This window comes from Nannospalax galili, unplaced genomic scaffold (assembly GCF_000622305.1).
Source record: "Nannospalax galili isolate Female #2095 unplaced genomic scaffold, S.galili_v1.0 scaffold76, whole genome shotgun sequence".
Taxonomy (NCBI): domain Eukaryota; kingdom Metazoa; phylum Chordata; class Mammalia; order Rodentia; family Spalacidae; genus Nannospalax; species Nannospalax galili.
This window is the reverse complement of record NW_008339767.1, coordinates 2,383,571-2,398,077: the sequence shown is the minus strand read 5'-3', so window position 1 is coordinate 2,398,077 and position 14,507 is coordinate 2,383,571. Positions and strand designations below refer to the sequence as shown.

General features: G+C 38.9%; 1 protein-coding gene across 1 annotated transcript in view; it reads left to right on the top strand.

Annotated features, from left to right (window-relative positions):
- Positions 1–14,507, top strand: part of Trhde (thyrotropin releasing hormone degrading enzyme) — a 468,335-nt gene that overhangs the window by 227,763 nt on the left and 226,065 nt on the right. The window contains exon 4 of the mRNA XM_008834550.2: positions 12,436–12,590. Coding sequence (XP_008832772.1) covers positions 12,436–12,590 — 155 coding nt within the window. The remainder of the gene's footprint in view (positions 1–12,435; positions 12,591–14,507) is intronic.

Here is a 14,507-nt window from a genome sequence, read left to right as displayed (position 1 = left end):
GAGAGAGAGAGAGAGAGAGAGAGAGAGAGAGAGAGAGAGAGAAAGTTGAAGAGGAGGGGTGGGGTTGATCTGGTCATCATAATACATTGTGCTGATACTTGAAATTTTCAAAAAAATTAAAAATCTGTTAGAATAGCACCTTAGTCCAATCAACTACACAGTTACATTCCAACATAAGGCTAAAAATCTAGAATAAGAATCATTCTTAAAGAGATAATCTTATGGGGGAATGGAGAGATGCCTCAGCAATTAAGAGCATTGGTTGCTCTTACAGAGGACCTAGGTTTACTTCTCAGCACCCTCATGGAGCCTAACAGTTGTTCATAACTCCAGTTCCAGGGGATCCAATGCCCTCTTTTGACCTCTGCGGGTATTGCACAACATGGGTGCACTTACACACATGCAGGCAATACACCCATGCACATAAAATACAAACAAAAATTATTTTTTAAAAAGAGGCAATCTTACGATGTCCATAATATTGGTTATTGCTTTATTAAATAAAGTTGCCATTGAATGAAAGTGAGAACATTCTCGAGACAGGAACTAGATCTACAGAATTCTCTTAGAAAGAAGGAAATGAATTTCTCAGAAAGTGTGTAAGTCTCTAGATTATCATAGAGTGTAAGCCCACACAAAGGATAATAGATCATGTTACTAATGGAAAATATAAAAAATAGTGGAAACTTTGCATTTAATTTGCATTTTGACATAATACAAAATATTTGTCATATATTAAGAGCTATTGAATATCGCATGTCACCAAGGGGAAATGCGGCTACTTAGTGTGTTTTCTGTGTTCCTGCCTCATCATACCTGTCAAAGCAAAGACCATGAGTTATGAACAAACGAGATGCACAATAATGAGAATGCATAATACAATGAGGAAAGTTAAAATAGGAATAATTTAAAAAATTAAATGAGTGAGCAACTGACAAATGTACTCTGTGTATACAGAAAAATCCTTTGGCATAGAAACTCTTTCTCTGGAAAAAAGAAAATCAAGCAACACATGAAAAATGTTTCTCCTTTGCAATTGACAGTAATCAGTAAGTGCTGAGGAAAAGTGATTGCAGAAATGAAAAAAAAAGAGAAAACTTCTTTTGAGAATCTGGCAGGAGGATCAGCAAAAACATTGACTGTATATTATGGTCTAATGCTAATTCAGGAGAACTCTAAAGTGTGAGAACTCAAAAGCAAAGCATGTGAACACAAGTAGTGCTGATGAAAATTCTGTCATGGGCCAAGATGTAAGCTGAAACTGGTCTTTTCTGAATGAAGTGTATTCAAATAGATGGTCCATCAAGAGAAAGTAGATTTTGCTTTGAAGCTTTGAAGGACTGATTCACTCATGGATTGTATCCCAGAATAGCAAAATGTAAACTCTTTTTTTACCAACCAAACTTAAAAACAAGCATTGGAAACTTAGCCTGTTTGTAAGAAGGCTCTTCTTAATATACACTTGAAAGAAAGAAAAATGATGGTTGAGCTCATGTTATAAATATTAACAATGGATACTTTTATAAATTTTAGCTTGTCAATATTACTATTTAAAGCTCAGTCTCTATTTTTTTCATATGTGAGCCTTCTAAGCAAATAGCTTGCTTTTATGGGATACAATCCATGATGGTCTTTCAAGAGTCAGTATCATACTATATATATATATATATATATATATATATGGCATCATATATAAGTGCCATCATGGCTTATTCTAAATTTTTGATTTATTTTGCCTGATACACCTTTGAAATCTCTTCAGTGTCCCTAAATGATATCATCATGTCCTATGATACTTTTGATAGGTCGCATGTTGCTTTGAAATTTTACAATTTCAATTCAGGAATTAAATTCTTCATTCTAACAAATTAACCAAAGTATTTTTTTAGACTCTGCTCTTCCAGCTAAGGTCTGTGATACATGTGATTCCTCAAGCTTGGGAGGAAATGGAAAATCTCAAGTAAGCAAATTGTTGATTTAACATGTGTTCTGCTTAGAACCATGTATTTACATGGTCTGCTAATTAGTCTACACAACTTGCAAGGCAGGTGCCTATACAAATTAGGAAATGAAGCCTGAAAGCCAATGAATAATTTGGTCAAGGTACTATAACTTGTAAGTGATTGGTCTGGTTTGGATCCCAGCCTCTATGAAATCTACAGCCTGGATCTAGAACCATTATATCCACCTCACCCCACCAAGAAGACCTGGGTAGCAGAGCTGGAAAAATTGCTTGCATTGCGATTGAGATGCTTCGTGGATGGTAAAATTTACAGGATAAAATAAATAAAGAAACTAATGTAAAAGTCTGAACTAAAGAAGCCTGGGGATTTGCAATTAAGACAGGTTAGAGGTGGAAGGGCCAGGATACAGAGTTCAGAATCTTTCTGAGACTCTGAAGATAGTATAGCTAAGTGAAAATTAAGCTAACCAGGGAACTGATGGTTGGGCCTGGAGAAGTATCTTTCCCAAATAATTATCAGTAATAGTTGCAAATCTGTGTGGCTTGGAGTTGTAAGCTAAGCTTGCATTAAGCAATACTTAGCATGTCTTGCCATGAAAGGGAAGCTATCAATTTATTTGGATTTCCTGCTATCCTGCCTTGTTAGCACCTGGGTACCCAGGAACTCTTCAGTCACCTTATTGGGCAAGACCAAACTAGACTCAGCCAGAAAACATGGTAGAGTGGGTGCTAGCTATGTTTCAAACATCAGTCATATGCTTGGCATTATGGTAAACATGAAAATGCAGCAATTGAAACAAATCTCACTTGCCTTTGTGGGCTGGTGTAGATGTCAGGTAACTAAGAGAAGTTGTTCTTGGATATTCAGTCTAAAGTTTTCTCCCTTCAGTCCCATTTCTCTTCAACGTATCCTTGGGTTATTTCACTACAACCCTAATCATATTCTAATGTTATATTGTTGATTTATTTATGTGGTTTTGAATTATCATTATCTGCCTCCCCACCCCAAAGCAGGGAATGAGAGATCAGTGAGGTTAAATTCTGTGGTAGCCTTCTCTGCTGGAACAGAGAAGACCTTGGCAAAGATTGTTGAATCAATAAGTGACCAAGTTTGTTAATGAATGTGTGATTAAATAAATACACTGTCGCACACAAACACAGAAAATCAGAGAGATCAGTTAATCCTATAGAATGATATATAAGGCATTTAAAAATAATAATAGAGACACTGATTCTCTGTGTTTGACCAGTTGTGGAACTCTGTAATAGTCTCAATCTGTTGCAGAAAGAAGATTCTTTGATGAGTGGTGACAAGTATACTTGTCTGTAAGTATAAGAACATATATTTAGTAGACAGTAAGAAATTACATTTGTCTAAATATTTGACAGCTTTAGGGTTTTCTTCTAAGATATATGACCTCTTCAGCCATGTGTATTTGGCTATGTTTACAGTACCAAACATGAGTTCTCTCCCATTGAGCAGCCTTTATGTCCAATTAGGTAGCTTTTGATTACCCCAAAGATAAAGGTACCACTACTGACCCAATGCAGTTTGCTGTGGCAGTCATTGCTGTGGTTATTAGGTCTTAAATCTGGGATTAGACTATGGATTGATGTTCTCCCTTAGCAGCTTGCATGCTGTCCTCCAAAACTATGACAGTCTTCAGGGAGGTGGCTTCCAGGTCAGTTCCAGCTCCATTGTTCCAAGTTCTGTGTCCAAATGTGTCCCCCCCCCAATAAAAGTACCACTACTGCACTGATAGTGTCTGTGAGATGTTCAGTTCTAAATAGAACCTCTGCATCTATGGCTCACAGAACATAGTGGAACTATAGCGAATATTAATGCATCTCTGAACTCTCATCCGCAAAGCTTCCTCATACAACAGAGGGTGATTAACACGGAAACTCACAACTGACCAAAATGTAGAGAATAAGAGTCTGCAGAGTATGTGTCCCTGGATAGAATTCCCACATTAAACCTAACCCACCCAAGACTCAGGGATCACTGCAGAAGAGAGGGCAGAAAGAGCCAGGGTGGTGCATGACCACAAGGAAACAGAGTCCTCCAGTCTTCTGGAAACTTTCTCATATGAACTTACAGCAATAGTGGCAGCATGTACAAGACCCATGCAGTTTAGACCAGCCTAGAACTGGGGAAATGGGCAAGAAGCCCCAACCTTAGCTGAGGAACTATTGGCAGCTGCTCACTGCTGGGTAAGGGAGAATTGATCTTTAAGGGAGTGATACTATATAGGCCCACCAGGATCCAGGGGATGAACTGACACTGAGGGATATCTGGGGGAACAAACTTGACTTGATAGGCCTTAATATATATGATGGAATGCATAAAATTCAGTGTGTGGTTGTGGGGTGCACATAGGAGAGGAGATCTAAATATGGCTAAGATGTATTATATGAAATACAGAAAAATTCAATAAGAATGTAAGAAATAATAATAGAGGACATGAAGTTGAGGGAGGGACCTGAAGGATGGAGGTGGAGATGAGAGTGGGGGTCTGAATATGATCAAGATACATTGTTTGAAAGTTTCAAAGAATCAGTGATTTTGAAAAATTTAGGGATTATTTTTTTCTTATTCTGGAAACAAATGCAGGTCTATTCTATGCTCAGGTAGAGAAGGCCTGATGGGCCTACATTTTGTATTTATTTCATATCAACTTATCGTGTGTATGTGAATGAGTTTGTGTGTAGACATGTACATTCAACAATATTTCGCTTGTGGAAGTGAGAAGACAACTTTCAGTATTCTGTTCTCTCCTTCCACTGTGGGTCCAAGGGCTAAAACTCAGGTCATCAAGCTTTTACCCACTGAGTAGACTCTTTCATCCCAATATTTGGTTCCTTGCTATTAAGACTCTTGCCTTCCAAGGAATTTCTCTCTTTTTAAGTAAGGATTTATTTTTATTATTTTAAAATGTGTGTGTGTGTGTGTGTGTGTGTGTGTGTGTTTGAGTGTGGATGTGTGCATGTGAGTACAGGTAACTGAGGTGGCCAGAGGTGTCAAATCTTCTTGGTTCTGGGGTTACAGGTAGTTGTGACCTGCCTGATATGGGTGCTGGGAACCAAATTTGAGATCTCTCGAAAAGAAATAAGGACTCTTAACTGCTGAGCCATTTCTCCAGTCCCCCTCTCCTTTTTTCCCCTTTGTCCTTCTTAAGCCTCAAAGATGAAGTCTTGCATAGTGGTGGTCTGATCTTATTAAAAATTCTTTTATCTATCTCAAAATTTAGATAAAGAAATGGATACAAATTCAGAATGAATCAGTAAATCTGGGTGTTAAATGACAAGAAGGCAGAAATTTGCTGGTAAAGAATATTGATATGGAAGGCCAAGACTCCAGAGAACATGGCTTGGACTAAAAGGGAAATGTCAAGAGAGAACAGAATAACAAGTATCCGACTTTGTGCGTCAGACAGCATCTGCTCTGCCTCACTCTCAGGCAGCATGTGTAGTGTGAGCTTAACCACATGCCAGAGAATATCTGAACCTCAGAATCACAGGCTCTCTCACATTGAAGAGTGAGATCTTGGAGGAGCCCAAATCTGGGTGTCTTATTGTAGACCCACTGTCTTTGATAACTGAGGGGTCAGAGTGATTGTGGCAGAGATGAGTGACCTGATACTATACACAGTTTTTGGTTATTTAATAATGTAGAACATACACAGAGCATATTATTAAAGCTAACACAGTAATTCAACAGAAAGGTAATCATAGTGATGTTGTGGCTAATACTGGAGACTGATTGGTTTAGAATACACTACTAGGAGGCCTCCACTTAATGATTCTTTGGACTTTACCACATGGTTGCAGCATTCCAACTGGAAGACATTCTCTGGGTAGTAGAACAGTGTTTCGTGGTGGCTGACATTCTCCAGAGCAGAAAAGAAGTTGTTAGACTTTGTTAAAGTCTAAACAAGATTTAAAAGGGGGCCGGGGAGTAGCTATTCAAGAAGCCACACATACATTCATGGATGAACACAGAACAATCCACTGAAAATTCTTACATATTTTCTGGGCTGGAGAGATGGCTCAGCGACTAAGAATACTGATTGTTCTTGCAGAAGACCCAGGTTCAAATCCCAGAACCCACATGCAGATAGCTCCTGTCTGTAACTCCAGTTCCAGGGGATCCAATGGCCTCTTCTGTCCTCCATGGGCATTGCATGACATGGGTGCACTTACTTATATGCAGACATAATACTCATACACATAAAATGAAAACAATAAATAAAATATTTAAAAAAATTCTTGGACATTTTCATCTAGATATCAAAGACACCTGCTTAGTCACGTGGGTGGCAATGGGCCACATTGGTAGATGAGAATAATCAGAGAAAAGAAATAGCAGACTGAGCACTCCAGCTGGCTGTGTTGCTATAACAAAATACTCAAACTTAGGAACTTTTTACATAACAGAAATTTGTTTCTCACAGTTCTGGAGGCTGGAAAACCCAAGATAATTTACCTGTACATTTGATGTTAATGACTTCTATGCTTCCAAGATAACATCTTACTCTTTCATCCTCCAGAGATGACAAATAGTGTCTTCATGCTGCAGAAGGGATGGGGGAGGGGAAAAATTTAACCATTTAAACTCCTTTAAAAGAAAGTAACAGGTATGTCTACTCTGTGCCTCTGTTGGCTGCATGTCCCCAAGGATAGCTGTTGTATTAGTTACTCTTCTGTTGTTCTGATAAAGCACTATGACCAAAGGAGAACCCATAGAAGAAAGAGTTTATTTTGGCTTAGGGTTCCAGAGGGAGAGTCCATCATGGGTGGAGGGCATGACAGCAAGTGATAGGCATGGTGACAGGAGCCAAAAGCTGAGTGCTCACATCTTCAACCACAACAAACAGCAGAGAGTAAACTGGAAGTGTGGCAAGTCTATGAACTCTCAAAGCCTGTCCCCAGTGACACACTTTCTCCAGCAGGGCTACATCTCCTAGAGATTCCATGACCTCCCAAACAGTGCCATCATCTGGGACTAAGTACTCAAATACTCAAGCCTATGGGACATTTCTCATTCAAACCACCACAGCTATCTATGTAGCTCAACATAAAAGCATAAACTTACTTAAAGCATGAATGCTATTTTTTAAAATTCTTATTTTATTTTTTAATATTTTATTTATTGTTTTTGTTTTGTGCCTGCATGCACCCATGTCCTGAAATGCCTGAGGAGGTCAGAAAATGGTATCAGATCCCCTGGAACTGGAGTTATAGACAGTTGTTAGCTGCCACGTGGGTGCTGGAAATTAAACCCGGGTTCTCTACAAGACCTGTCAATGCTCTTAACCACCGAACCATCCCTCCAGTCCCACAATTTCTTACTTTAAATTGGTGTGATTGATATGCCTGTGACTAGTCTATAAGTACTAATAACTTAATCACTTAATCACTTCTAAATGACCCTTATCCCAGGACCACCATAGGGGAGATTTTTAATATAAATTGCAGCTGGGACACCATGAAATTTAAAATGAGTGAATGTTGTGTGAGACCACAATTAAATTAAAGCAAACAAATATCCCCCACAGAAATTACACAGAAGGTCCAGGAAATGTTTTTTCCCCAAAGTCACAATGACAAGAAAGTCACAAAGAAAAGAAAGCATAAGAACAGTTAATCTGAGAACTAACAGGAGAACATGGGCTTCCTTGTTATCTATGAATCAGCCATACAATTCTTAGAAATGCCACCAAAGGCGAACAGTGATGAGAATGCTGGAGATGCTGTGAGTTCACTCAGAGTCACTTCAACCTAGTGTTTAGATAGTTGTGGAACAACAGTGCACCAGGGTCAAGCAGGCGGGGCGGGAACAGAGGTAGACTGCTATGTTAATTTAGGTTACCACATTCATTAGTAATATGTGATTTCCTCATTTATCTATTGTTTTCTAGATTATAGTAATTATTTGAAGCAGAATAATATGCATAATTTTATCTAGAGTTTTCTCTAATTCCTTAGTAAATTAGATTCTGGAACGTGAGATTTCCTCTGTTTTCAAGGCACTTAAAATAGTTATGGCTGCATATTTTAATGGACATCATATCACTGCTTTGCAAATTTAAACAACTTAATTCAATGTGTTATGATGTGTAACAGCACACAATATGAGTATTTTCTGTTTCTCTCTCTTTTGTCCCCTTGATTTAACCCATAAATAATTTTTCACATTTCTACAATAAATTCTATGTGTATCAAAGAAGCTGCCCCCTAGTACTGATGCCACTGTGTTAAATTCTGCCTTTCAATAACTTTATCTGAATCACAACTCTACTTGTTGAAGAGTCTTTGATTGGTTTATCTATGACATTGTTGTCCAGACTTCTGTACCTTCTATGTCTCTGGATGCTAACATGTATATGTCATCAAAGCCTAATATCTTTGGTGACAATCTGCAAGTGCCTCTTCACTGCACTTGGTCTTTAATTTTTAATTTACAAAGTAAATGTATGTATATGTGAACATGTTGGTGGGTGCACATATTGGAACCGATGTGTATGAAGGTCAACTGATTGGGTGGGAGGGGTACTGACTTCACCCTCGGCTCCTTGATGAGTGTGGGGAGGAGGTGTGACTATAGCTTGCCAGCATAGTGTCAGAGTACACTTCCAGTTATCACTCAACCCTTTCCTCTGGCTCTTACATTCTTTCCACCCACCTCTTCTGCAAAAGTCCCTGAGCCTTGGAGGGGATGGTAGGTGTGGGATGATCTTTCTCCTATTTGTGGCAAGGCACTGAACTTTCGGGTCTCTGTATTGTCAGTTTTCCATAGGCTGTTAGCCCATTACAGTGGGATTCCATCTTCTATAAAAACACAAACAGCAAGAAGCAAGAACATCTAAACAGTGGCTGCCATAATAACTTAATCTGTGTGTATAAACACAAATGCTTGGACAGTACTTTAGAAGGTACATCATTCCATCTAACAAAACAATTGCAGTGGCGTCCCACTGGAGCCTAAATTCTCCCCTGCCACAGGGGGTTGGTTTGTTCTACAGTATCAGCTGTGTGTTCCACCCTTAGGAGCAGGCATTTTATCCAATCAAAAATTTGCTGGTTGTACATACACTAGACGCTCCACTATTGCATCAGCAGGAACATCTTATTTGGTATGTTGATAGCACAACACATGGGGTCGCTCGTTGTTTTGAATGGAATCTCTCACCAAAACCTGGGGTTTACTCAGGCTTGGCTGGCTAGAAGGCCTCAGAGAGCCACCTGTCTCTGCCTCCCTAGTATTAGGATTATAAGCAGATCCCACCATGCCTGGCTTATCACATAGGTAGTGGGGATGGAATTCAGGGCCCCATGCATGTGTGACAAGCATTTTGCCAACTGTACTTGTGTTTATTCTGCATTCTGGAAAGTTCCCCTTCAGTGAACCCAGACTTCTAGACATCATATACAGATCATATGTTTGCAGTTTTCTCTCTAAGCCATTTGGCCCATCCATGCCCCAGCATGATCTGATCAGTTAGTCCTGGGGACTTGGCTGCTCATGGCTCTTGGAGAACTGAAGAATTCAGACTTGGCTCTGCTTTGCAGCAGGGTTTCTTTTGAAGAATTGTACATAGGTCCATGTGTTTCCATAAGTAAATGACACCAGGCCTGCTACTGCTGTTGCTATGTACTAATGACAATCACAGTTGACAAGTGGTAGCTCATTGTCTAGTTTATTCATACTTAGGTAAGGTCTTCAGTTATATAAAATAGAATGTCTACTTGTTATGAACCTATCATTTGAACCAGTTTTCTGGTCTGTCTATATGGTTCGACCACACTGCCTTCTTTCTGTTTGTCCAACACATTTGTCACATTGCCACCTTGGGATTGTAGTGTTTGCTGTCCCCTCTTAGAATACGCTTGCATATATCTTCAAAGTGGCTGACTTCTACCATTGCTCCATTCCGGGTAAAGTGATTATACAAGAGAAGCTTTCTTTGTCCATGCCACCCCCATGTACTCAACCCATCATTTTCTTACTAGACTATGTTTTAGCACTTATTAGTCACTAAATTTGTTTTTTTCTTTATTACTTATCAGTTGACCTCCTACACACATCCACATATGAACATAAACATCACGACACAGGTAGTAAGGAGCTTGAAGGATAGACCAAAAGTACCCGAATCCAGGAAATTCTCAGTAAATGTCATATGCATGGATGTGCACAGACCCCTGTCTGCCTACTGAAACCCTATTCATTTTTGAAGTCCAAGCAAAACTTTTAAAAAGTCTCCCCGAACAGATTTTGTTCTTTCTCTCCTTTTGTAGCCTTATAAATAGTTTCTTTGCTTATTTTCCTTTAGTTTCTTTTTCTGTGTTTTAGCTGTCATGCCTTCATTCTTAGTCCGAAATGTAGTGGAATTACAGGATATATTTGACTAATTTTAATACACGCTTCAGACTTCAGAACATGACTGATTCTGAGAAGCTATTTGCTGAAGTCAGGAATAAATGAAAATCAATCATGTTCTAAGACTGATGACTATTGTGTTCTTATTTATTGTGAAATATTTAAAGCATACATAAAAGGATGAAAGATATAGTAATATCAACATACCCACCATCAACTTCAGACGTTAACATTGAGGACTTTGACACGAGGTTCCTCACTGGCCGCCCCTCTCATTTCCTTTTCCCTTTTCCTCAGCTGCGGTCATGATCCTGGCATTCATCTCTTTATCCTTGTTGCCGGTGTGTTAGCACCACTATCTCTGTGCATGCACACGTCTGAGTATTCATATACGGTACATAGTATTATTCTGCTTGTTTATAAGTAACATGTGGATCATTTTTTACTTTCTCTGCTCAATATTTTTCTCAGATGGTTGGTGTTGATACCTGCAGGGTTAGATCCCAGTGGTGAGATACCTATTTTGACTGTCTAATACTCTTTTATGTAATACTTTCATAAGTTCTTTGTGCCTTATTTTGATGAAAGGCATATAAGTTTCACCTTTTACTTTTTTTTTCTGTCTTTTTGAAGCAGGGTCTCCCTGTAGCCTCAGCTGTCCTGGAATTCACTACAGAGACCAGGCTGGCCTTGAACTCACAGAGATCCGTCTGCCTCTGCCTCCCGAGTGCTGGGACTACAGGCGTGGGCCACTATGCCTGGCTCCCCTTTTACTTTTTACAAACATTCTCGTACAATTGATTGGTGGCATCTGAACACATTATTTCGGGGTTCATACTGAGATGCTGGATTTCTGAGTCAGACATTATTAGCATTACAACATTATGGTTGAGGACACATGCATAGGAGCCAAGTGGTTAGATTCGAATCCCTACCGGACCCTTGCTCACTCTCCCAGGAACTAGTAAGTGCCAGTTATTTTCAGCTCTTTTGAGTGTGTGTGCCTTACCTCAGCTCTGGGCATCAAACAGTCAGCCTGGCGTTAGTCCTCTTGGCAACAGTGTGTCCTTCTGGGGCTGGTTCCCAGCTGCTGCTGCTGCTGCTGCTCTGCTGCTGCTGCTGGAGCCAGAGCCCAGGAGGCATGTGGCTTCATATGCTATCGCCTCTTTGCATTTTGGTTCCATTTCTGATTTATGAAGAGGTTTATTTTCTGAGCTTGGGGATGTTTTGTAGTTTTCTTTTTTAATGTTTTATTTATCGTTGCTATGAGTCTGGAGCAGAGGGAGTGCATGAAAGCCTGAACTTTCCATGTCACTATAATCAGAAGCTGATAATACCTGGACGACCTTTTAATATAAACACAAATTTTAGAGTCTTCTAACCACAGATTTTTCAAGCTAGAAGGCATTTTAGAGAAAAGGCCAATAACCTTATTTTATAGGTGAGGGAATTGTGGTCCTAAGAAACTAAGTGATTTACTGATGCCACATCTGTAGTTGATGGTGGCAAGTCAAGACGAAAGCCCGTGGGTCCCCTCAAGGCTCCTTTTGCCACTACATCCACTACCATGGTTTTCTCTGTAAGCTAAAATTAAATGTAGTGTTTTATTTTTAACAGAACTTACAAAAAGTGTGATGGAATTCAAGCAATTAGAAAAAAGTGACAGTCCATTTTGAAAACCAATGGAAGATGTTTTCTCCTAGACTTTACTGAGGTGGGAGTGATAGCCACTCTCTCCTGCACTGAGCTTGATACATTTTCATTAGAAGGCAGGCTGCCTCCTACTCTGACTTCCTGCTGCATTTGGTTTCCTTGACTTTCTGAAACTTATTAAGATGGGCCCATCAATAATGGTACAGACACTTCCAGCCACCTAGAGTGCTGGGCCTGTAAATGAACGGTGATGAATGGATGTGACCAGCATCCACAGTCATGGCCCGTATTTCTGGCAGTCTGTTTAATTACAAAAAAAGTAAGGACGGGCAGATGTCCCTTCTTATTAGGGTTTCTTAACTTTTTCTTTAGGTTATAAAATTTAGAATCTGGTGTCTTTGTTAAAGCCTTTGGAAATGTTTTATTCTATTTCTAGATCTTTTAGCTGTGCCTAAGCATCCGTATGCTGCTATGGAGAACTGGGGACTAAGTATTTTTGTGGAACAAAGAATACTGCTGGATCCCAGTGTTTCATCTATTTCTTATTTGCTGGATGTCACCATGGTCATTGTTCATGAAATATGTCACCAGGTATGAGAAAAGGATCAGGTGTAAGTATAATGTGAAACTGTCCAGAATGTGGGGTGCCCTAGCACACCTAGATGAAGAAGTAACTCTTTATGTCCATTTATGTCCACATGAAGCACTGTGCAGTTCTCTGCAAGACATAATGATTTTTCTCAGATGATAATATAAACAAAAATACATAAACTAATGGTATGGAATATGTAGCTGCCACTTGGTTGCTGAAATGTGTGATGGCATGACTGTGCTTTCAGAACTCCTATCCAGTTGCTGCTGGTTATCAGACTCACTCACTGATTTTCTGTCATTATTAGTGTGTGCATATGGTAAGTACCATGATGAAAATGATTTATTGTATTGTTGGAAGATGAAGCTGAGTTTTGTGTATGTGTCAAAATTTGCTTTTGCTGAAATCAATTTCTTATTCCCCTTTCCCCATCACGTAGACACGTGGGAAGTCTTTCACTAACTCACCCATAGACTCTTTGTTCTCAAATGATTGATATTTTTTTCCTTGACATGTTTAGAATTCCTATGTAAATTAGACAACTTTGTAGTGAAGCTGAGATAAAATTAATTTCATGTACTTTCTTACAACTTAGAGAAGCTAGAGTGATATTTTGTAATTCTTATCTGAATCTTGGTTTTAGTGAAAGCAATACCTGTTCTGCTACTAAGAACTATGGGTAGCCATTTAACCCTAAACACCAAACAATCTCAGTGTGATGCAGTATGATTTTAATATACTACAAACCCCAAATCATTTTTTTTTAAATCTAGAAAAACTTATAGACTGATGTGGAAAATGCTGTTAGTGAAATAGGTAAACAGTTAAACACTAATGTATGAATCTGACTTTATTATGCCTGAATACCTTTAGCCTTTTGTAGTGAACCTGTGAGGTCTTTGTAATCCTCATGCTTATCAGCTCAGGCCTGTTTCTGACCTCACGTTATAAAGGATCCATTGTAGATGTAACTGGGGTTCTTCTGTGAAGAGGGGTTTCCACATAAACTTAGAACTGAGGCAAAAGCAGTTTCCTTTGGAATATTTCTGTAAATGACAAATTAGATATCTAGTTCTGTTGAAATGAAAGCACAGTGATAGTTTTGTAATTGTTCTGAATTTCTTGTGTTTCATATTATAAGTTAATTTCCTGTGGTAGCTCAGTGGCAGTAGGCCACTTACTGTGAAGGAATGAAGCTAAAAGAAACACCTATAATAATTTTCACTATGATTGTCATATTTAATTTCTATTTTACCCACCCCCACCTATTTGTTGTCACATTCTAAAGATAGGTTGTCAATTTAAAAGAGAAAGCTATATTTTGGAAAACTATACTATTCAAAATAGAGACCACATGGTCATTAGCATATTCAACACTAACTTTTATTTAATTAGAGGTCCCCTAAACAAAGTGACACTTTATTGTTAATACTGAAACACTCAGGGAGGTCATTGAGCCGTTCCTTTGGTGATTCTTTAAGCTGTGCATGATTTGATACATTTCTGCCTTTTGAGACATTTGCACTCTTCCCTCTACCAGACTGACTGTGTTCTAGCTTCCCAGATCTTGCATTTATTTTTTTTAAAGTATTGAATTTTTGTAATTTTATTTTTTCAAAAGGAGATATTTTAAACATTTTATTTTTGTTTTATGTGTATGAATGTATAGCCTGTATATATGTAAGTGCATCCATGCTGTGCAATGCCACTGGAGGTCAGAAGAGGGTATGATCCCCTGAAACTGGAGCTATAGATGCAGATAGTTGTTAGCTACCATGTGGCCCTGGAAAATGAACCCATGTTTTCTGCAAGAACAACCCATGCTTGTAACTGCTTAGCCATTTCCACAGTCCCAGAATTTTCATGATTTTCATATAATATAACTTGATGGTACTTGGATCCCTTTCCTATCTGCT